The sequence below is a fragment of the Mycteria americana genome, chromosome 1 (assembly GCF_035582795.1).
Source record: "Mycteria americana isolate JAX WOST 10 ecotype Jacksonville Zoo and Gardens chromosome 1, USCA_MyAme_1.0, whole genome shotgun sequence".
Taxonomy (NCBI): domain Eukaryota; kingdom Metazoa; phylum Chordata; class Aves; order Ciconiiformes; family Ciconiidae; genus Mycteria; species Mycteria americana.
Window position 1 is genome coordinate 101929126 of NC_134365.1, and position 24851 is coordinate 101953976.

Genomic DNA, 24851 nt, shown 5'->3' on the forward strand with positions numbered 1-24851 from the left:
CCTGATGATTTTCTTGTCCTTTGAGTGCTTGGAAATGGTTCCGAGGATTAGTTGTTCAATCACCTTCCCAGGGATGGAGGCTGACCAGCCTGTGGTTCCCTAGGTCTTCCCTGCTCCCCATCCCTCTGTTTCTGCCCCAACCTTGGAACTGGTATTAACACTTTGTGATCATAGTAGCCACTCTTGTGGCTTTATTTAGGTGGGGGGTTTTTTTGTTGTTTTGTTTTTTTTGTTTGTTTTTTGTTTTTGTTTTTTCTCCTTTGGTCTGGTTTTGGTGTGTTTTTGCCAGGTTGACATTCAGATGGATTTTTCCCTGTATCAGCTCCCTGCATTGCCACTTTAACATGAATGCAGGAAGCAGAAGAGAAGGTAGGAGTAGGGCAGAGCAGCATCAGCAGTTAAGGTGTTGTAGAGCCGTGACTTCACTTACTGTGCAAGTTCAATCAGTTTTCCATGTGGTGGTTGGAGGTCACACGCACATTTCTGTACTCTTCACAAGAAAAAGACATCAGATAAAGCGTAGTTTGGCAAGGTATTTTGTTTGTAGTGTTTTAATTTCAGCTTGGTGTTACAGTAGTCAGGCAGTGATTATTTCTGAAGGACAGTGTCTTGGCAGTAAGTGAATTTTAAATTATGCCTTAGAACATTGTGTTAGACAATCTTGAAAAAACCAAACTCGTGTCCAAAACGTCCCATCTTAAATATTGCAAAATTATCACTGTTATCTAAATTGCCATGCTCTGCATGTGGAGGTATCCAGTTTGCTGTAGTCAGACTACAGCTTGGCTCCAAAGAAAATGAGTGTGTTGCCTCCATATTCTGTCACCTTCACAGCCTTCTGATTTAATTAGATGTTGCCTTCCTAGCTTTTGGAAAGCTGCATGAATTTGCTCCACCATCTCTCTCTGGCCTTCATTATATCTACTTGCTGATCCAGACCTTGGTCTCTCTGCTTCTTCCCCACACTTCCAGGTGGCTGGGGATAGTTCCTGTACAGACTACCAGCTTTATGTTTACAATGCCTGCTTTTTCCCTAACTTGCATTCTTTGTTTGTGTCTAAGTCTCTCACTTGATTCAGTTACAGCTTTCTTTCCCTGACTCCTTTGTCCATAATAGCTTCTGAATCATACCCGCTTTTGCATTGGATTTTATATCATCATTTATTCTTTTCCCTTTTCTGATTGCAGCAGCATTCTTCTTTCCTCATTTCTTGTCACTTACTGTCCTTCTCTCTGTTGCTTAGTCTTGTAAGCCTGACATCCTTTTGTCCCCACTTCTTCTCTCCCACCTAGGCTTCTGAAATTTTTAACTTTTCTTTATATTTCCCTAAAATCTGTCTTTTTGTTTTCTTTCTGCTTGGAAAAAATATCCTTGCCTTTTGAGATAAAGCAGTACAAACAATTTATAATTTGTTCTGTGCATTTAGGTTTCTTCTGTAAAAAAAAGTTTGTTGAAACTGGGATCATTCATAGATATCATTGGAATGTTTTGTGTGAACAAATTTCAGCTGTGGGAGGCTCACAATGAGACTTTGTGTGATTAATCATGTACATTGCATGCTGATGTTTCTGTTTCTTTGCTAAGATTACAACAACTTTGTCAAACATCTACCTAGAAAACTGTTTTGCTTGCTTTTCTTGTCTGTCCCCCATACACCTCTAGGAAATAAAGCAAAACCATTGCTAAAACTAATATGTAACCCCTGAACAACAGCAAGCAAGAGTAAACAGAGACCAAGTTTGGGCTTTTTTTCGAAGTACTGTCTGCCTGCTAGTGCAAAAAGAAAAAAAAAAAAACACTCTCAAGAACAAAATTACAGTTTTATACTTGAATTCAAGAGCCTGCATATGTGAAAGGTAGTATAAATAACTAAATTGAGCTTTTACTCTTGTTGCCCTTTTTCAAAGCAGAAGGCTGTTGTCTTGTCATGTCAGTCCAGCATTTTTTGTGGGAAACTGAGTTTTCATAGAGTTCAAAAATGCTTTAATTAAGATAAATTAATATACAAAATAGATATATGTGGGATATAGAGTATGTCCTTTATAATGAAATATGATGCTTCATTATTTTAAAAAAAAAAAATCTTGTATTATTTTTAGCTACTTAGGCTCTCTGTCCACACAATTATATTTAGCAATACTTCTAAGTCTAAGCAATGTCTTCTAAGACTGTTGTGTAGACATGTAAATAATAGACATGTAAGTAGACATGTAAATAATATTTTATTTTTTTCTTTCCAAAATCTCTACATATAATGAATGAAGTGTTAAATCTGGATAAGTTATATTCAGGCTTGAGAAGCATGATTTTTCAGTATTTTCACTGACTTTTTATATTCAATTTAAGTAAATAATTGCTGATTTATCAATAAAGGCAACAGAATGATTTTCCTGTTGGAAATATTCTTGTTTCTGGAATGAAATAGGTGCAGTGTAATTACAATAAACACAGTTTTTCATTTAGTATGAGATAATATTGCATTTAAAATTAGCAGACCAGAATATTCTGGAATGTTTAATGCATAAATTATAAAACTGCTGGGCATAAAGTGTGTATTTAGCATCACCTGGATAAAATACTTCCATGAATTCAAAGATATGTTGTCATTTTTTTTAGTTATAGATCGTGCCGTTGTTTAATATGTGGGTTTTTTTTGTTTGTTTTTTCCCCCCAACAAAATGAAATAGAGACAAACAAATTTGTATTTTTGGGCTGCTTTGGGGGGCAAATTACTATTTTCATGACAGAACTATTAGTCTTACCACTTGAAATTTTGGTATACGAAATATGGGTTTTGGTGTCATCAAAGACAATGTGTACATTTAACACTTCAGGTTTTTTTGCCTAACTCCTTTGATTTTGGCCATTGCACCACAGAGGTTCATCAGTAATAATTTTGTTCATTATCATTTCAAAAATGGAATTCTGTGTGTTATGGTTATCAGCTTCCTACGTTCTCCATCTCATTTTCTGCTGTTGTAAGCTGTAAGTGGTATATGGGGTTCAAGCTGTAGTTCTCATTTCCCAAAACATTGCCAATTAGGATGTTGGCTCTGGGACATGTGAATATGAAACAACTACGAAATGCACTTTTGAACTTTATTGCATATCAGTAAATCTGTATTACTAGCTGTATTTCATGGGTTATAAATCAGTAGTGATACTGAATTTTTCCTGTTTCCTGTGGCTTGAAGCCATTCCAAGTGTTTTCATGTGATGGGTTTCTCACTAGGTCTCATCCATCTTGTAAGGGAGAGTTCTGATTCCAGCAATGGCAAGGATTCTTGACAGCTCAGGTTCTCCATTAGAAACGTGTGGGCTTTGAATTTCGTTCTCACAACATATTCAGACGGACACTGAGAAGCAAGTGACTAAAGCTGAAGATCTGAAAGACAGTTACCTACATATGGTAGCTTTCCTAACCAAGTATATTAAAATGTAATTTTTATCTTCTGGTTTATGGGACTTCAAAGACTTAACTCACATAGAAAGTGTGTGATGGGCTTATCTCAGAGTCCTGAGATTGAATCTTTTTTATCAGAAGCATAAATAACTTGACACAATTCCTGACCTTTAGGAAAAGCCCAGGGAAATGAGATAGTGTGAAGGTTAGTTAGTCTCTTATCCTTTGAGTGGTGATTCACCCATTACTGTTGAGGTCATTGTCAGGACAATATGGAAGACCATATGGTTACTACTGCGGGGCTACCTTGTGGCCAAATAGAGGGTCTCATTGTATTCTGGTTCTGCATAGTCTTTAACCTCTGGAGCCACAATTCATCAAAATAAATAAAACAGTGAAATCCTTGTCTGTTTTTTTGTTTGTTTGGTTTTTTGTTTGTTTGTTTTTCCCTATGCAGTCACAAATGCAGAGAACGGAGTCACACTCACTCACATTTATCAATACACATTCCAGCAGGCTTTCATTTATGTTTAATGCTGTGGAAGAAATTTGTTAAAATTAGAATAATGTTTGTGGAAGAAAAACCTCTCTCTTGTGCGGTTGTTTTCATTTTGAGCTTTTCACAGTCCGTAATCAGTGTCTTAGAGCAGTGCAAGGTTAACTTTTTTTTTTTTGAACCACAGGACCTAGAAGTGAGGCAATTTGAATGTTTGAATACAAAAACTGCAGTGCTGTACTACTGAGTATGTTTATAGCCAAGCTAGTTATGGCAAAACAAATGAAGCTTGAGTAAATAAAAGTAAGCTATAGAATTTTTTTCAGTATTACAGCTAATGAGCCCTGTTTAGCTTTAGAGTAATTTTCTGAACCATATTTAATTTCTGCATTAAGGTATTGATAGTACTGATAATAATTAGTGTAGCTCTTGAAGCACATCATGCTCCACTGTACCATAGTAAGCTAGAAAATGAAATATAAACCTCATATTTGCATACAAGGTCTTATGGAGGAATTTTCTTAGGATTATAGGTCAGGAGTTTGTGTTCCTGCTAATGTCTGTCAACCTCCCACATAGTAAGTATACGAGTATAGCTATATAATAAGATTTGAATTTGAGTTTCTTTGTGAGGCTTCTCTAAAATATGACAATACTTTTAGTATTGCATGTATCCTATTCCCAGGAGACCTTTGACTTCTGCTTGGGCTTGCAATGACCTATGACCTAGGTCTACAGCAAAGATCCTGTGCAAGACACAGGTAACATGGTGTAAACAACAGATTTCTTTCAAGGTGGCTTTTTTGTGTGTGTGTGTGTTTGAGCTATTTTATCTAATGAACTTCTGTTTACCCAAGACGAACTGATTGAACCCGAAAGCTGCCCAATGGCTATAGGACTATGGTTAACTGGTTTTTTTCCTACATGTAAAACTACTTATTTCCATGACATGCTTACTTTTTTTTCAGTTCCCAATGTGTACAGTTTCTCGAATAATGAACAGAGTTTTTAGAAAGTGATGCATCTCCAACTTACTGCTATAGTATAGAACTGTGAAGATTAGCTAATGCTGTTGCTCCTCAGGAGTCTTTGGTTAAAACCCTGGTTGAGTTACTTCTGTTTATTTATCTCAAATTAGGCATGAGTTCCTCTTTCATCCCTAGCTTGACATATGAAAAGTAATTGTTTGATAATGTTTCAGAGCCTTGAGAAATTAAGAGCAACTTAGCCAGAGGTTGAGAAGATATCTGGACTATCTCCAGAATTCCCAGTCTAATTACTTTCTTCTTGTTGAACTGAAGTGAATTTATCTTTAGAAAATATGAAATGTCAAGCTATGAGTTCCTGTATTAAACATATTTTTCAATTGAAATAACTATGGAAATATGTGCATAGAACTAACTTTCCCTAATTGCATGGTGAGAAAATTGATTTCTATAGAATTACAATAAAGTTATAATTATTACTACTCTTTTGACCCAGCAGTTGACAAAAGAATAATAACCTTTTTAGAGGTATTTTTAACTTAGCCTTTTAAGCATAATGACTCTTCTCTGATTTCAACATGCGCTTAATTTTCAAGACCCTATGTGATAGTACAGGTATTACTTTTTAAATCTATTTTTATTTATTGCCATTTTTGTACTACTTCCCAAGCAAGGGATTGGAGGAAACAATGTTATGCTTTTCAGGTACATCTCATCACTGTTTCTGGCTTATCCCCATTAAAGGGAAGATATGATGGCAGAGACAGGATTTCAGATTATGTTTCCTTTAAGAAAAGAGTGTGTGAGTTGCCTTCTACAGGAATAAAAAGGCAATCTTAGGAGGAAAAATGTTGGCTTTTATTGACTTATTATAGGAGGATCATAGTATTAAGTACTTCACGTACTTTGTTAACAGCAGACCTGCTGATGAACTTTTGTTAACCTGTTGTCACAGGTTCAATTTGTTGATTCTGAGCTGATGTAGGGAGGTGGGGGCCATGTTAGTCCTTAGATGAGACCTTTTGTCTACCAGACAGAAAGCCATTCTGTGTGAGTAAGGATGCTGGTTCTGAATACAAGCCTTCCTCAGTGCCTGAATAAAGAAGTTGAAAGATAAAGCTCTTGGTGTACAGCTAAGGTAAGGAAGGCAGTTTATGCTGTGGTCATTGCTAGAGCTGAAATACGTGGCAGGGATGTAGGAGAGCTAAGTCTGGACACTGGATGAAGATCTGTATGAAAGGGAGCATCTAGGCAATGGGATGCCATAGCTGTTTGCATCAGCTGTGTTGAAGCTGAGGCTGAAGAAGTGGCAGTTAATGACTAACATTAGTGTACGCCTATTTAACATTTTTCTGCTGGAAGTCATGACTGTGAACACAACTTAAGTAACTATACTTAATAATGCAGTTTTAAATGAAAGTGTGAACTGATGAATGAAAAGAACGACTCTTCAAGTTGTTATTAAGAAATGATGCTGAAGATGGGAGCATGGAGATGTGTGAGTGTGGAACTCTGCTTAGCTGAGGAATATCCAAAAAGAGTATTGGCATGTAAAAACAAAACAAAACAACCCAAATGCCTCTAAATGATGGTAATTACACTGAGTAGCCTTTTATGGAATTGGCTGTGGGCTCCATCTGTCATGGAAGTCATGTGAGTTTTCAGATTAAATTGTTCTCTCATATGAAGTTATGAAGCATTAACTACACTTCACTCACACAAATTAAACTTTACCATTTCTAGATTAGTTCTCCATCTAGGTTGTGCCAGGGAGTTGAAGAAGGTTTTGGGGGAATCAAGGCCTTACAGAAGGGAAAGAGTCACAGTACTTGCCTTTCGCTGTCTGCTGTGCAGGTTTACATCCAGTGCTGTGATCTTAAAGGCGGTTATCACGTTGGAGACCACAGATAATGAAGCTTTTCTCAGAATCTGTAAAGCTGCTTGTAACGGGACCCAACTCTTTGGATTTGTCGACGCTCTTGAGTTGGAGGGAAGACTACTACATTCAGCAGTAATCTGCTGCAGTGTTACTTTGGCAACGATGTAGTGGCCTTGCTGACATCAAGTCTGTCAGAAAGCTGGAAATAGGGACACAAATCTTGGAGCACGTCCATAGGGCAACTCTGTTATGTTTGCGTTCTCAGATGCATTGTACTCAGCTTCCACTCAACATGGAGTTAATCTGCTTGTGAGAGGTAAAGTTGTCCTGCGCTTGCACAGAGGAATTGCTCATGGGAGTAAGTATCACTTCTGGACTGGCTGGTACAGTCTGACTGTGTTCTGGAGTGATCCAGCACTTTCTGTGGAATGAATGATGAACTGTCCCCCAGCCCAGAAACCTGTGCTGTGTCCTGTGTCTCTACCTCAGCACACTGTCCTTGCCAATTTCTCTTTACTCACGGTCTGTGGAAGACACTGGTTGAAGGCTATGTTGGTCTCAGAGCAGCTGGTATAGCAATGCCTGCTACTTTTTTCTGTTCAGTTTTGCGCTTAGAAAACAAGCAAATACTGTTTAGATTAAAGAAAAAAGACAGCTATGTAAAATTTGCTCAGAACTCTGCATCCATCTTTGGTTTAATCATCTGAGAACAAATCAGTTTTTCTGTTGGGAAGTAGTTTTATGTGTATTTGTGTTACTTGTCCTTGTGCAGTAGTACTGCCAATTATATTTATTAGCCCTAAATATTAAACAGCTGGCAGGATTCCATTGTATATAAATAAGACATTTGAGACCTGGAAGAATGCCATTTCTAATACAGCCAGCTGGTGCTTTTTACAGTTACATTCAGCACAACACTACTGAATTTCACTGTACATTCAGTGTTGTGTTAATGACAATAGGGGAACATGGGGTGGTTTGGGATTTCTGTAGGAAATGCCATTGTGTAAAAATACATTGTTTTGAAAGACTGACTGTACCAAGGAAATGCTATATTATGCACCTGTTTTGTGCATTTTGATGTAAATACTTTTGTGTTTATGTGTTTTGCTGGCAAATACAAAGCAACAAACTGCAGAGGCTTTTCAAATGTGAATTTTTAAGTGTTCCTGTGCCACAAATGTTTTTCACTTTCTCTGTTGTGGTGGTGTTTTCCTACTTAAGTAATGGCTTCATGCTTAAAAATTCCTGCTTGCTGCTGCTTCTGAAACCATTTGCTAATGGTTTGGGGTTTTTTTATGACGGCATGATCGACTCTTTGTTAGAGTCCAAGTAATAACTGAAATAGTAACAAATATATCTCCCCACTATTAATTTGTTCCTATTCTGTGTATTAGAAAACTGAGGCATAAATGCGGACAAGGGGTATCTTCAGACATACCTAACCAGCAAATAGTTTGGAGAATAACTGGCTTCTTTCCATCCTTGAATGACTATGCCACGATCTTTTCTTTCTAAAGGTTTGCCATCAGTACTTGTCTGGCTACATCCAGAGGTAGTGCTTTAGGTGAAGCAGAGGGTAATGCTGGAGGACCCAATGCTTTTTGTTCATATTGTTGTTAAATATTAACAGGAGCTTACTGTTATAAGCCATATAGCTGAAAGTGTTACGTCTAATATGAAGTGTGAAATCATCTCTAATTGTAATTGCTGAAGACAATTTTTCACCAGATTACCATGCCCACAACCTTGGGTGAGTTCCATCTTGGATAAAATTCTGCTTGCTGAAGTACCCATTGTACACAGCTGCTTATTTCCATCTCTGAAACAGCTATGCTTAAAGGCTGAATCTTACCTAGTTTGTACAGTGCTCATGGATGAAAGGTACTTGTATGTGATCGATAGTTCAGTACAGATTTCAACCATGGGGACTGTTGTGCTGAGAACTTCCCAGAAAATCTGCTTAACCTGTGAGATAAATAAGATTGAAACCTGTTTCTCAAGGAGACATGCAGCCTAGAGAAAAATAAAGCTGTCTGTGTTTCGCTTGTCCAAGCTCTGAATGGGCATTTCAGTGCTGGATTCAGATGTCTGTTAGAAAGTTAGACAGTCAGATGTTTTCCTCATTGTAGTGACCTTTTTACCTCACTGTGATTTAGAGGATTTTGCTTGGAAAGGGTGAGAATCAGCTGTCCTTACAAGTTTGATGATGAGGTACTCAGCTGTCCAGCAATTAGAGGTGGGGAAAAAAGATGGCTTCACGTATCTTTCTGCAGTTTAGTTTAATTATTAGTCTAGTATTCCCATGATAGGGTGTGTACTCTACTTTCTCAAATATTGTGTGTTTATGTGTGCTGAGTACCTATAACACAGTTGCACTTTTTTTTCTTAACGCTATTTATTATGTTATTTTACTTCCTAGATGAAGGTTCTTTAAAAACTAAGAGACATTAGTGCATCCAACACGTTTGATGTCTTTGTTTCCCAGTTGAGAGAGGAAGAGGGTCAAGATTTATGTTAAGTTATGTACATGTTCGTTATGCTGTGGTGAAATGAGGTTTATTTACTTTGAAAAATACTCAGATCACTGTGGCAACATATATTGTGCTGTAGGTAGCAGAGGATGATGCAGCTGTAACAGGTAGAGGGAGGAGGTTCTCGCCCCTTTCCACCTTCCTGTGAAGACTTCAGTGGATAACTGAGCAGAGAGGCAGAAGAACACAGTGGTAATACTACACGGATCTTAGACTGAATATTGTTGTGTGTAATTTTATACCAATATATCCTTCTTTCAACCTTAAATTCTCTCTTATATACTTATTAGATCTAGTTGAAGATGTCCCTGCTCACTGCAGGGGAGTTGGACTCGATGACCTTTAAAGGTCCCTTCCAACCCAAACTATTCTATGATTCTGTTTTCCATCGCAGTGGAGCTTTTTCATTTAACAGTTATGACTGCTTGATGTAAAATCATAGACTAATAAAACAGCATTAGGATAAAGTGTACCAAAGTCTGTGTCTTAGAAGGGATTATGCGATGGTTGTTATGGTAATTTCACTGTGTGTAACTTAGGCGGAAAACTCTTGCAATGCGACTTCCTCTTCTTTCATCTGCAACTTTGAAAAACCTAAAAATAAAAACTGGGGCAGACCCAGTACCAGCAGGTGATTTCATTGACTTTTGAAAGCCAAATATAGAAGAAAATTACCATGGTACTTCCTAAATTTATTAAACTCCCAAAATGGATCATTTTCTGTCTGCTGATCTCAGCTGATTGGTATTTATGGGCCTTGCATCAGCACCTTTGGTGATGCTATGAGGAAAGTGTTTTCATATTGATGAGCTGGTCTGGTATGCATTCTTCTGATATGGTCATTACAGGGTTTTTGTTAATAACAAGCTTTCAGGGCTCTTGCATCCTGTTACTATTTTGTTAAACTTTTATATAGTATATGGGAAGGTTCCACTTCTCATTTAGATTTGAATTATTTTACTCCTAGTCTCAAGCTGTCCTAAAATGTGTGCTAATTTTTGTTGGCTGTTTGATTTCCTCACTCCTCCTCAGAATTTTGGCTGTTGTTTATAGAAATCTCTCCTTGAATACGTTTTTACTTTCAAGTAACTGAAAAAGTCCTTTTTCTCTGTGTGTTGGCTATGAAGTTGAGTAGGATACGTTAGAATCATGTTCAACATATGTCAAAGCTTGATTCTCTTACTGATGCGAATTTGGAAGTATTTAACGTTACAGTAAAAAAAGTCAACAGAAGATCTAAAACAAAGGAGGTGTCAAAGTTATTCATTTTGTCTTAAATCCTGCAACCTGTTTCCCAAATGTGTGCTTCAGCATGATGCAAATGTTTGAAATATTGGACAGTATGCAACAGAGAAAGAAAGTGTTAGACTGAAATACATATATGTTTAATTATAATACAATTCCCTGAAATATGAAATATTTTTAGGTCAAACTCTGTCATGCAAAGTTCTTTTAAAAAACAAAACAAAAAAAAAAATCCCAAAAAACAAACAAACAAACAAAAAAAAAACAAAACAAAAACCCGAAACAACCCAATACAAATGTTATTTAGATAAGTGGTGAATATTCCCATGTCTGAAACATTCAATCTTGGCCTGCTATGTTGCCATGGTATAAGGTGTGTCAGATGTTTCATACTGAACATGAATTATCTTTTCAGTTAATTAAGGTGACAAACACAAAGTTGTCAGAAAATGACTTGTAGATGTTTTGGGTTCCTTTATAAAAATACAAATGTCTGTGATGGTGATGATTTGTCTTTTTTGTTGTGGTCTGTGTCCCGTCCCGTCCCCGTCCCCCCCCCCCCCCCCCCCCCCCAGTATTATTTCTTCAGTTTTTAGTCCTTTCTGAAAGTCTTGCTTATAACAAGGCATCTTTCTTGGGAGATACGGGGGTTTTTTTCATCTTTTCAACTCAGGCTATGCTCATGCTCTTATTAAAATTAATGGCAAATGTCCCGTGAGAGCAGGATCGAGGATTCTTAGGCAAGTGTCAGAGATACACCAAAAAGCAAATGAAAGATTTATATCAGTGAGGATTAATTTCCCACACTTAAGATAAATAGCAGAGAGCATCGTGTAACACTGAAGGATGTGTAACGATTACAGCAACAAATATACAGAACAATTTGATGTAATATCAACTTGACAAGGGTGTCATTGGAACGGAATTTCTTTGGTTAAGAATGCTTGTTGGTAGCACTTCCATTTTCCAAAATAAGAAAATGAATTTAATGTTTATATATTTCTTTGTGCCAGAAATGTAATTCTGGAAAAACTGGAAAAAAATATGTCAAATACTTCTTTATGTCAATCTCTTATTTCCATTGGAAATAACTTTTTGCCAGGAATGTCTACTTTAAGCTTGTACTCAGGACTTCTACTGAACTGCCAGCTGTAACTTTTTTCCTTTTGTTAAAAAATTATTAATTTCATATAAAATTACTCACTGAGGAAAATACTAATTCTAAATGGTATTAGTATAATATAGAGTAATATCTCAAATACCGGCTGATCAGTGATCTCAGTACTTTTAGGAATTGGACTTGTATTATGCAGCTTGGGAATATTTCAGCATTTTCTAAGTGCTCTATGAAACCCTCATATGCCTAACTTTAAGCTCATAACAGAACATTTTGGCCATTTTGATTTTCTGCTTGCAAATGTAGATCCCCCCCCCCCCCCCCCCCCCAATTAAAACCTTACTAGAAATGCATAGTGTCTACACTAATCTTAGTTTTAAATACTATGCTTGGCCTGTATGTGAAGACATTATCTTCTTTTTAGCATAATCTCTGGAGAAAATGGAAACTACACAGACATGTATGCACTTAAGTTTGTGTATATACAGGGGAAAGGAAGATCCCACTTCATAGTTTTTTTAATTCAGAGGTGAATTTTAACAGTTTCATAGAGGAGCAGAGGTCTCCAAAGGCTTAAGTCCCTACAATATTTATGAAAATAAGCAATAGGAGGAGAGGGAGGAAGAGGGAGAGAGACAGAGATGGCATTAATGCTCCCCATGAGGAAGAGACTTTTTTGCACTCACCTTTTTAGACATCAGAGTCCATGTTGGAGGCCAAGCATGAGACACTGATTTGTAGGAAAGTGGGCTTCATTAATTCCATTGCTCACGGCACGGCTTGTTTGTTTACCTGTTTTTATTGTGATTGCCTGGCAACCAAGGGAGGGAAAAAAAAAAGAAAAGATTATTAGCCAGTTGGTATTCTGTCAGTGAAATGTTGAAAAGTTGCATGCACTGACTATCTGAAATGTGAGATTCCTATCATAATGATCTTTTTGTTTGGGAAGGGAATTGCTTGAATAAATAGCAGAAGGCAGAAAGCGTGCATAGACGGGAACGCGTACTTTTCTGTCATTGCTCGGCAAGGCATAATAAAGGTGATTCTTTTTTGCTGGCTGAAAAACTGTATTGAATACTAAGAGCCAGTAGAGAAGAGCAGGGTCAGTTTTCAGTATTAGAGCAAAAAGTGTTTTTCAGGTAGAATTTCAGTGGTGGTTCTGTAGAAGCTTATGTGAACACCTCACAGATAGTGAAAAGCAATTACACTGACCAAAAAAAAAATCATTTCTTTAAATTAGTTTAGAAATAAGGAATGATTTGACAGCTCTGCTCAGCAAGGGTGGAACATCCTAGCACATGAAGATGTTTTCATGAGGTTTCAAAGTCATTTTACTCAGTTATTATCTTTCGTCTGATTTCTCAGCACTGTATTCCCAGTCTGTGTTCTAGCATGCACAGTGGTTGTGTAGTTTAGGTTATGACCCATCTAGCCACTATTAGAATTATTAATTTATGTTAAAGGACAGTTGGACATTACCTGAAATGGTGCTCATACCAAGTCATACCAAGTTACATCATCATACCAAATTTCTTGATGGAAAATAAATTTGTAAATAAATATTGTTAGACTATGGCCTGAGATTGCCAATGGAGTCTTGCGGAGTTAGCTGCCTGGGTTCCACAGGGGCCTTGAAAAATTATCAAACTCCGTTTTTAGTGGGAATGGTATAGTTTATAGTTTAGGGGTTTTATAGTAATGTGACACTGAAAGTTAAAATTTACTGTATTGGAATCATGCAGTTGCATATGTGTTGTATTGTAAATCACAAAATAGCCTTCAATTTCTTAATGCAAACTTAAGATTTTTGATATGAAGGATAAAAAGCCACAAAAACTGAAGTATGCCACAGGAAGGATGAAAGAATTGAGGAGATCATTCATGTCCTAGATTCCGACATTGAGAGGGAACTTTTTAGTGAGACTGCTCATGGCATCCTAGGAAATGGCCTCCGTTCACTTTTGTAAAGAAAATGGAAGATAAAAAACAAAGCCAGAAGTCCAGCACATTCTGCTAGATCTGTTCTGGAAAAGAAAATCCTTTCTGTCCCAACTTTGTCAGTCAATATGACCAGACCATGTGAGTTAGACCCTCTCACTGGGGGTCTGAGAGATTTTTCTATACAACTGAAAGCACTCTCTTGTTTCCTACCATTAACAGTATCCAAAGAAGGTTTCAAAAATGAAAAGCAAACAAAAGAACACTTTTCAAAAACCAGATTACATGCTGGGGAGGGAATGGTGCTATGGCACTTCTCCTGGATATGTTTCAAAAGTGTTGGAGGTGCCCGAAGGCATTAGAGTAATATGATATAAGTACTGTGTAATAACGTGAATTCCGAAATGGTGGTCACACTTCTGCTCCTTCCCTCTTGACAATAAGAACAAATCCAGCACCCAAAGCCTCATATCACAGCCTCAGATTTCCGGCTCCCTGATCATGCTGTCATAAAATCCCTGACACAATTTTATAAATCTGTTTCGTAAAAAAAATTTGGATTTATCATCCCTATTGGACTGCTTGGAAGATGGTCCTGTTGCTTCATTCTTCCAGTATTTAGAAACCAGCCTCTAATTTCCAGTCTAAGCATAGCCAGGAGTGATAAATATCAATTTGTTCTGTAGCTGCACGGTACTGAAGGAAAGAAATGCCAGTTGGGACACCTTTGAAGTGTAATGCCCCATGGACCAGAGTTACCCAAGTAATTGCATGTAATTGAGGTGAGAATTAGGTTTGGGTCCCACCAGTGTTGATTTACACGGTATAAGTACAGATCTTTCATACAGTCATTCCGCCAGCATCTCAACAGATTTTCTTTAAGTTCTCGGCCTAACTCCCACCAACGCCCTTCCTCCTCAGTATTATGTAGTGCCAGTTCCTTCCTTCCTGGCTCAGGTAGCCTTCTCTAGGTCTTTCCTAACTCCTGGGAAAGTGCCTGTGCCCAAATTCTCTGCTGTTGTTGCTGTGTGGCCTGTCTGTCTCCTTGTGACAGCTTCTCCTTCATCTTTCTGCTTATTCCTCTGATACCTTCTGGTTTTTCTTTTCCATCTGTCTGGAGGACGAACACATAAACTGTTCTTATTTTCTCTTAGCAAAGCCTTAACAAGATGAAATATTGTATGGGAAAATCCAGTATCCTCAGAAATAGAATTTTTTTTTTGAGTTCCAGGTGGGTTTCCATGGTAACTAAGTTTGGGTGGCCATACTTTCTTGCTGGATGCTTTCTTGCCCCTTGCATTACATTCTTGTTCCTGCAGAAATACTAGTGGTTGCATGATGTACTGTTTAGGAAAGTTGATTCAATAGAAATTAGCCCCTCACCCCTTGCTAGTTTTCCATGGGATGGGAATAGTTCTGGGAAGCTGAAGGTGGAAGGAGGGGAAGCTGAGACTGCAGCAGGCTGGACTCAATGCATAAGGTGAAAAGAAGCTTGTGCTTTTCTGCCATCTAGTTGCCCTATATAAAGTAAATATCTGCCTTACATCTGAAGTTTTCTTTCAGTGTGTCTCATATCTCTGTTGTGTTATTCTCTTTGCATTTCATTGTCTCACCTCCATTTTGGCTGAATTCCTCTTCATGACTTTTCAGTCTCCTATTATTTATTATAGCTCTCTGCCTTGTGAGCTGTTCTAGCCCCAGCCGTCCAGGTTCCTGCACAGTCTGAATGCTGTCTTTTCTTCCTGTGCCCTAAGATACAAAGACTCACTTTAATTACTAAATAGTAACTCTGGACTTTTCTTTTAGCTGATTTCCCCCTTCCCACCCACCCAGCAAATCAGAATTTTTCTTATGTGTTTAAAATACTTGAGATACTTTTGTTTCTAATTCTTCCTTTACTTTTTAACTCCTACCTAGTAGTTCTGTTATTTCAGCTAGCTGTTTGGGCATATAGGTCAGAATGATGCCTGTACAAAGTAAAATTGCACTGAATACTGGATTGTATTGTATGGTAATACTGGGGCTATGTGGCAACACCGCACAGGAGCTTTGCTTCCTATTGCCACTTAGCCTCTTAACAGCCAGCACGTTTTCGTGACAGTACCTCTCTATAAAACTAAAGTATACATTCTCAACTACTAAAGGTTTGTTTCCGTATTGATTTTTGTCCTCTATGTAATGATAATAGATTTTTAGTGCTGAAAAGAAACGCTGAGAGGCATAGTCTTGTTTGGGTACTATCTGATACTTCCTTCTAAAAGCAGCAGAGCTCAAGTGCACCGTAAGGGGGAGGTGGCTCTACAAGAGCTACACTGGGAAAAGGATAAGAGATGCTAAAACAGCACGACTTTGCATTAAAGAGGACATGCGTGGTCTTCCCTTGATCTGAAGTGGGCGTGAGTTTAGCGTTTTGCAGCAATAAAACAATATGGAACTTTTTGATTTATGTGTGTTCAAAACAGGTTTGGGCTGAGAAGTCCTTTATAAATGATGCCTCAAAAGACCTATATTGTAGCATGCCCCATGAATGTAATATATAAGGATTTACAGTGAAAGACCACTGACCTTCAGTTGAACCCCTGAAATCAACACAGGAGCAATGCACAACAGTGATTAAATAAGAAAACATTCAGTATTTTATTAAGCAACATGCCTTTTGTTTTATGTTTTTCTCTCCTTGATTCTGTTCCTGGAATAAGAATATATATATATATTTTTTTTAAAGAAATTAATTTTGTAACTATTGTAACTTCGCAGAGCAAGTTCAATACATGAATTACAAGTACAGAAATAAAAATTAAAACAATTACAAATATAAGCGTTTGAGAAACTTCATTTAATATAAAAAACTCCTGAGTCACGGAAGGGAAATTTTCTTGATGTTCTTGATAATCTGTTTAGAATAAAGATCACTTGAGGATGGCAATATGATAACTTACTGGGAAAAGTTGCAATGTTTGAGCAATGCCTGTTTGATCAAACAAGCAAAAACTGCTTGTTTTTTAGTTTGATCATAATAATTACTGAAGTCATGAATCTACTTGAATCTAGGACATGTTCTGATTTGGACACTCTTCCTGTAGTTTCAGTGACTTATTTCACCTTAACTCTTTCTAAGGTGATAGCTGCAATCTCCCTAGTTTTGTAACAGTGAAAGTATTTTGGTCAAGTTAGCATCCAGTGTGAGGCTGGTGCTTCCATTCAGCAATGGAATTGCTGAATGCTTCAGCATTAAATGGTAGACTTGACATTTTGTTGTTTATGTAAGTGGACTGACATGGCAAGCTACGATTGTTTCGAAGCAATTTGGTCTTCATTACAGATTAATGAAGTGATAATTGCACGTTGCAACTTCTGGGTGAAGAACATAGTAGTGGGTGCTACCTTTGTTGTGCAATTCGTACATCTACATTCAACTGGCTGTGTGAGCATGTTGGATAAGAAACTTCTGAAAAAAAATTTGCAGTGGGACTTGTCCAGAAAAATAACATCTGGTGTGGAGAGGTTTCAAATTCTGCAAGTTCCTGGTTTTGTTTCTATCTCCCACTGGACATGTAAAATATGTTGAACTGATTAGAAATTATATGGAAGAGATAATAAGATCATTTATGAATTGGGTGAGCTGCTTTAAATGTCCATAAAATTATGTTTCATTATATAATCTTATCTAGTTTCATCCAGTCGTTGTAACTGAATTTTTATTTGTCCAGGTGAGACCTGTAGTTAAATAGGTACATCCAGCTTCATAGGAGGCAATAATGGCATCTGAATGGCTTTTTGCAACAGGATTATATTATTGGCTCAGGGGCTGTACTTGTACAAGGACATCTGTTAGAGGAGGGTCCGCCACTCAGTTTTGGGAATTTGGCAGAGGCTGGGAGCCAGGGTCCAGCTGTTTCTTACGCAGGCCAGAGCTCATCCTTGTATGATGGGCTGCCATGTGGTGCCCAGGTCTCGAGTGGCCATGAGCTCTAGTGTAGTAACTTTGACTCAGAAAGTTACTGTGCTGCTAGCTCTCTTTGGCAGTGTAGCATATTGCGGCTTGCTACAGCATTTCAACTGCTGTATACACATCCAAGACTGTGTTTTTAACTCTGTTGAACTGGTTGGGAAGAGATAAAACTTGTGTAGAGTCAGATCTGTAAAGCGAACTAAAATAAACTTTGTTTCAGTTGAAGGAAGAGTATTTATACTGGTTTTATCTACTGGTTTAATAGCATGATTTAAAATCACATCTTCAGTGGTGCGTGGACAATTTCATCGTGCAGACCAGCTCTTTGTCATAGCAAAACTTCCTTAAGTCAGTGCGTTGGGACTGAGAAGTCTCAGATGTTACTCTGATGTGGCCACTTTTTTTTTCTTTTCTTTCTTTGTGTGTGTGTGATGCATGTCGTGCAAAACCAGGAAACTGTAAAGACAGTTAACATTCTGCACCTCAGTTTCTTTGTCGGTATAGCAGGAATAGTACTTTCCTCTCTCAATGTTTGCTCTGCAGTACACTAAGATCCTTCAGCAAAACATGCTTATGTAAAATGAATAAACTTTAGAGTGAGATCTTAAATGTAGCATTGATGTGACTTGATTTTTGAGGGAAGATGTTTTCCTGGTAGAAGTTCTTCTTTGTCTTCTTCCCCCAAGAGTGGCGGTGATTTCTTACAACGTACTTAATTCTGTCTACTTCGCATCTCCAGTTTTTGTACCATGCAGCAGCTCTGTTTTAACCTCTGCTGCTCCCCAGCTGCACTGCATCTGGTTGTGTGGGGCAGCAGTTCTGTGTTTTGCAGAGGCTGTGTATGTGGGTGACAGCAAAGCAAGGACTTCTGTAGCTGCTGTGCTACTGTATGCTCTGTTAGTATGCGCTTCATTATCACAGTAGGAGTTTACCTCTTTTGTTTGTGTAATTAAGTTTGAAGCATAGAACAGAAGATCATAAGGCTCAGGGGTATCTTACCAGTGTGCATCAATGTCTGATGGCAGAGTATAGAGAATAGGGAGCCAGACTCTTCTCGCTGGTGTCCAGTGAAAGGCCAAGAGGCCATGGATACAGATGGAAGTACAGGAAATTCCATTTAAACATAAGAACCAACCTTTTTACTCTGAGTACAGTCCAACATTGGCACAGGCTGCCCAGAGAGGCTGTGGAGTCTCCATCCTTGGAGATATTCAAAAGCCTGACTGGACAGGATCCTGAGCAACCTGCTCTGGCTGACCCTGCGTGAGCAGGGGCTTGGGCTAGGAGATCTGGAAGGGTTTCTTTCAAATTCAACGGTGTTGTGGTTCTGTAGCAGGTATTGTTCATTGTAATAAGAGTTTTAATTCCTGCGCTTTAGTGGTAAGACTCTTCATTTTGCATTTTAAGACTCGGAATGTAGAACAACTACAGTTTTTCTGTGGATAAAAGCTGAAGAATGATGACCTTAAAAAAAAAACAAAGCAAAAAAATTGGTCCCAGTCATCCATTCAGGGAGAAAGTGAAGAAAGATGCATCTTAAGTCACTTAGTTGTGTATGGTAAATGACTAACAGTAAATATTTACTTTAAGTACCCCTGTAGGATTTCTTTTTTTCCTGTGATTGGTAGGTATTCCTCTCCAGTAAGTGTGACTTCAGAAATCAGGTAGGACTGGCACATGAGTAATTCACAACTAGGAAACCCATTCCTTCCCTGTCTGGGTCAAGTAAATTTGTCGGCTGATGACTGATGTAAAAACAAGTGATGACTAGGTATTCTTCAAAAACCGTTTTAGCGTCGTAGTCTGTGTAGTCCACAGAAGAATTAGCAGAGTTGGCAGTAATTTTTAGTAACTCTGGAAACCGGGCTAAGCTTGGCTGTTTGTCCAGAGGACATATATCCCAAGCAAAATCAATTGTCATGCTTTGAATAAATTTAAAACTGTAACATTTTATTGTGACTATATGAAATTTCAGTGGGAGCCATTGGCTTTTGTTTGGTAAGATTTTAAATCTTGTTTAATCTTTGAAATACAACTTGATTCTAACCTTGAAAATGTGGTGGTGTTCTAGTGAACGTCTTCTGTTTGAGGTGAGTGTGGTTGTAGTAAAGACTTATGGGGTCATGATTGAAAGGACAGCGCTGCATATAGTTTAAGAAATCACAGGGTTTTAATAATGCAAAACAGCTGTAGTATCTCTTTCATGTCACCTTGAAATGACTTGGTAAAAACTGACTTCTTAATGGTGAATTCTGTGTTCATTTAAGATATTTATATGTTTTAATAGGAAAAAAGTAAGTGCAAGTTCAACCAGAATTTGTTGTCTATTTTACAGTGATATCCAAGCAAAATGATTTTTGCTTTTTCACAGCTTTTGTCTCTAATTGTGATTTTTATTGGTATAATCATTTATCTTAAAAATATTTCCCTTTTTCTTTTTTTTGTCTTTTCTTTTTTTTTCCAGTGGGAAGAGATTAGTGGGGTTGATGAGCATTATACTCCAATCAGAACTTACCAAGTCTGCAATGTTATGGATCATAGTCAAAACAATTGGCTGCGAACAAACTGGATTCCACGCAATTCAGCTCAGAAGATATATGTGGAGCTCAAGTTTACCTTGAGGGACTGTAATAGTATCCCTCTAGTTCTGGGCACTTGCAAAGAGACCTTCAATCTGTATTATATGGAGTCTGATGATGACCATTTGGTAAAGTTCAGAGAGCATCAGTTTACAAAGATCGACACCATTGCGGCTGATGAGAGCTTCACCCAAATGGATCTTGGGGACCGAATTCTTAAGCTGAATACGGAAGTCCGCGAGGTGGGGCCTGTCAGCAGGAAAGGCTTTTACTTGGCTTTTCAAGATGTAGGTGCGTGTGTTGCCTTAGTCTCGGTGCGAGTGTACTTCAAAAAGTGCCCTTTCACTGTCAAGAACCTCGCCATGTTTCCAGATACGGTACCCATGGACTCCCAGTCACTGGTGGAGGTGCGGGGTTCTTGTGTCAATCATTCCAAGGAGGAAGAGCCACCCAAGATGTATTGCAGTACAGAAGGAGAATGGCTAGTGCCCATAGGGAAGTGCTTGTGTAATGCTGGCTATGAAGAAAGAGGCTTTGCGTGCCAAGGTAACAATGCGCTCCATGTTCATAGTTCAATTATTAACAGGGGCTTCACTTTATGTCCCTACTATGTGTATTGGGTCGTGTTAATTTTCTCCAAATTCTTGAGAGAAATAAATTAGTTCATAAAATCACCATGAAAATGGGGATTATTTAATCTGTGTAAATAATGTAATTTGCTAAAAATATTTAATAAGGGTCAACAATTGATTATTAATTAATACAGTATGTAGCAAATCTAGTCTCTCTTACCACTCTTGGACTTCCTTCCAGTAGATTATAGTTTTCTCAAATGCATTGTTTGTGTCAAAATACTTGACTTTTTTTGTGTGATTTTTTTAAAATTTTGTGACTTGATGTATAATATTTGCTACTGATCTGTGGTGATTAATTGGGATCGGTCAGAAAAAACAGGTAGCATAGTTCCTAAATGCAGATACATTTGAAAAATTAATATTTGAACTTCAAAATTGCATTTTCATGAATACTCAGGTATTTAACACAAAATTATTTTCTCCAAACTTTTGGTTTCTGCAAACTGTGGTTATGTGAATGCTCCCAAGAACAAGATTACACTAGGGATTTTGAGTTTCTCCAGAAATGGTCTTTTAAACATTAGAGAAATGCATATTATATTTACCTAATTTTAATATCAACCAAAATGATGGTGGTCTACATTTTGCTTTTTACAAAAGTATGTTTTGAAGTTTTTTGCTAATTGAATCTTAAACCTTTTTTCACAGAGTGCCTTGAAGGGTGCTGGCTGTGGCAGAAGGTCTTCCTTTAAATGATTAAGTAAAATTAAGCAGTAATATCTAGAAATACCATGGATGGAAGGAGCAGTAGCTGAGATATTTACTCTGTGTGTGTGTGTGTGTGTGTACATGTGCATATGCATATATCCATAAGAACTGAAATTTAAAATATTCTGAACCTGGTTGAGAGAGCACCTATTCCTTTTTCATTGGTCCTACAGCAACTTTTATGTCAAGCAGGCAAGTCCTGGAGAGCTACTAGGAGCCCACCAAACCATAGCCAGGTCGTTGTGAAAACTGTTGCTCTAATTAAGGTGCCTTTGTCTCAGAAAATGCCAGGGAGGTGTGGGAGGAAAGGGGTAAGAGTGTGTTTTGTTTGGTTTTGCTTTTAAGTAGATTTGAAATTGGTTTTGCCCTCAAAATGAATAAACTGGGGAGCTGAGTCTTTTGAGTGTGCTTTTCTGTAGTTAGATACCGATATTAAGAAAAACAAGTTCAACTCTTCTGTTAAGAGCTAAATCGAGGAGAGGATATTTTATTTTTCAGAAATGCTTTATCTAGGGCCTCCTGTGGCTACACTTAAAAGTGCTAAATTGTTAGTGATACTGTTAACCACTGTATGTAGTCTTGCTTACTATAGAGCCTGTGTACTTGTAAATGGTTGAAAGGTGTTGGTTTAGAATTTCAGTTACACGAGCACAAAAACACAATCACTCCAGAAAGTGTCAGACCACAATTGAGCAAAAGTTGAGCTAAATAAAGTAAAATAAAATAAATGGTTTTATTGAAAACGGGTTCTCAGATGCTTGGGGTAGGCAAGGCAGCTCCTGAGTTCTGCAGAGATTAGGAGTGAGTTCACATCCGTGTGCGAGTATATCATACGTGATTTGGAAGGTATAAAATCAGACTGTAGGACTACTGTCTTTTTCTTTTTTTTTCCTCAACCTTTTTTTTTTTTACTTCCTCACCAACTGTTGATCAAGGGAGTGATATATGATGAAACCATTAACAATAGTGGCAGGTCCTTCTGGTTTATTCTGATTTAACATATAATATCCTACTAACTTTTATTGGAATCCATATTTATCAAATATTTTCAGTGTGGTGTGATTGAAGTGGCACTCTAAAAGCAGTCAGTAATTCAAAACCTCCCATTTGTCAGCATCGGTAACTCAGCAGGAGATGGAAAGCTCCTGAAAAAAGTTCAGTTTTGACCTCAGGCTCAAGGCTGCTCCTGCACCTTTTCTTTTCTTTTTCTTCTCTCTTTCTCTTGCTCCTTCTTTTAGGTTGTTGGGGTTTAAGGTTTTTTTGGGGTTTTTTTTGTGAACAAAAGGGCAGTAGAGACAGAATTGTAGAGTCTAAAGATGATCCAAAATGGTTTTACAAGCATGGGCTGGAATGAAGTCATAATTTAGCGAAAAAAATGTTTCAGCTGAAGTTTGAAAGAGTAATAAGTAATAGAAATTCTTGTCTTCACAGTAGTTGGAAGCATTCAACAACTTAATGTCTGTCACTACTTGATCTTACATTCAGACTGTTTCTGATTTTGTTTGTTTGTTTCTGTAATGCTGTTTTCGAAACAATGTCATTTTGCATTAGCAGGAGATTATCACTAATGATTAAAATGAAGGGCCCTAATAGTATATAATCAGCCTATTTAAGTTTCATTCAGAACAGCTTTTCTTGGTACTTGGAAAAACATTAAGGCATAGTCATGCCCTCAAATAACACAAATTGTACCATTTCCATTTCCTTTCTCTGCATAACCAGGAAAAGATGACATAAGGCTCAAGTCTTTTTTTGTTATTGGTGTACATGTACATATAAGAACATACATGTTTTTATAACATACTTGTATGTGAGCTCTGAAAAGCCAAGATTGGACTATTGGCTTTACTCAGCATATTGGTTCTTGTTGGAAAGATTATTGTTCTGTTCTGGGTCCTACCAACTACTAAGCATTTTACACGTATGATAGGTATCTGTCAGTCAGTTAAAGAACCAGGACCAATTTTGCTGTGACCATCCTTGTCCTCATTATTGTGCGTGTGTGGAGGAATGATTTCTCAAAAGCGAATTGTGTATCTCGCCTTGAGGAGTTCTGGTCTTTGTGGTATACTTTAGGTTAACAGCTTAAGATTCAATGCCTCCTCTAGCAAAGACTTTTGCACCTGTTCAGTGTTTTGGAGGGAGTAGGCTTGTACAAGGTAAGGTAAGATGTGTTGGGGAGCATGTTGGAAAAGCCACTCTTTTGTACTTTTTTTCCTCTTAGCTAATATGTATGTTAGTTAACTAAATATGGTATATGTCATCTGCTGTAGACTGTTTGTTATTACATCTTTGTTAGCATTTGCATCGTAGTGGTCCTGTCTGTTTAATCTTATTGTAATATTTCATGGTTGTCTTCATGCCATTTTGGCCAAACTACATCTTTATAGCATCTCCTCTCTTAGAATTACTGTGTTTTAATTTGTTTTAATTAGAAAAAAACAACTGGCTGGAACTGCATGCTGAACTTCATGCTTTCTGATAGTCTCCATGGTATTCCCCAGTTAACAAGGATAACTCATCTTTTCCATTTGTTCCCCATTAAACAGCCATAGTAGATCAGATCAGAGGTTTATCTGCCTTAGTATTCTTTCTCTGACAGTGGCTAAAGGCAGATTCTTAAGGAAAAGTATAAGAAACTGTATAAAGCGCTGCTTTACTGGGTATACCTTTCAGCTTCTGCCAATCAACTGTTGACTTCCTAAGACCCAAGATACGTCTTGTAAGAAAAACTATGTATAATAGGAATCAGTGACCTATCACCTGTTAATTTGTCTATTTTTTGACTCATTTATATTTTTAGTCTCAGTAAGTTTTTATGGTAATGAATGCCGTAACTTGTCTTGTGTGAAAAACATATCTTCTTGCTGTGTTTAAGCCTTCAGTTTTAAGTCAGTTGGATAAAGTTTTCCTTGTATAGTGAGAAAATAACTACTCCCTTTTAAGCTTCTGTATTAACAATTTTCTAGATCTCTTTCATGTCTAATATTTCTAATACCTGTTTTCCCAGCTCTCCCTCTCTACTAGTACCTCCTTATTTGGAGGACAGGCTAATTGCTCCATACCTCTACTCATCCTTTTTGACTGTCTCTGTACATATTCAAAGCAAACAAGGTGATTTTTATGAAAAGGGCAATGAGGCTTGCATGCGCTAGTTAAGTTGCAAGTGTATCAGGAGATTATGCAGCGGCATAGTGTTTGGAACAGCCCAAAGATCAATAAAAGAAAAGGAGCATTCACATCACCTGCCCAGTGAGTGATCTGTGTGTGGAAAAGCTAGGCTCAGTTTTGTTTCGAACGCTACAAAGAAGAAATAGATCTCACGATGTGAAGGTTGGTTAGTTGGGGTAATAGTATCAAAATAAATGGGAAAATGTA

The 24851-nt window shown here is 37.6% G+C and overlaps 1 protein-coding gene across 5 annotated transcripts in view; it reads left to right on the plus strand.

The window, feature by feature from the left end:
• EPHA3 (EPH receptor A3) overlaps positions 1 to 24851 on the plus strand; it is a 235603-nt gene that overhangs the window by 57017 nt on the left and 153735 nt on the right. For all 5 annotated transcript variants that reach the window (XM_075515385.1, XM_075515413.1, XM_075515393.1 and 2 more), the window contains exon 3: positions 20016 to 20676. In XM_075515385.1, coding sequence (XP_075371500.1) covers positions 20016 to 20676 — 661 coding nt within the window. The remainder of the gene's footprint in view (positions 1 to 20015; positions 20677 to 24851) is intronic.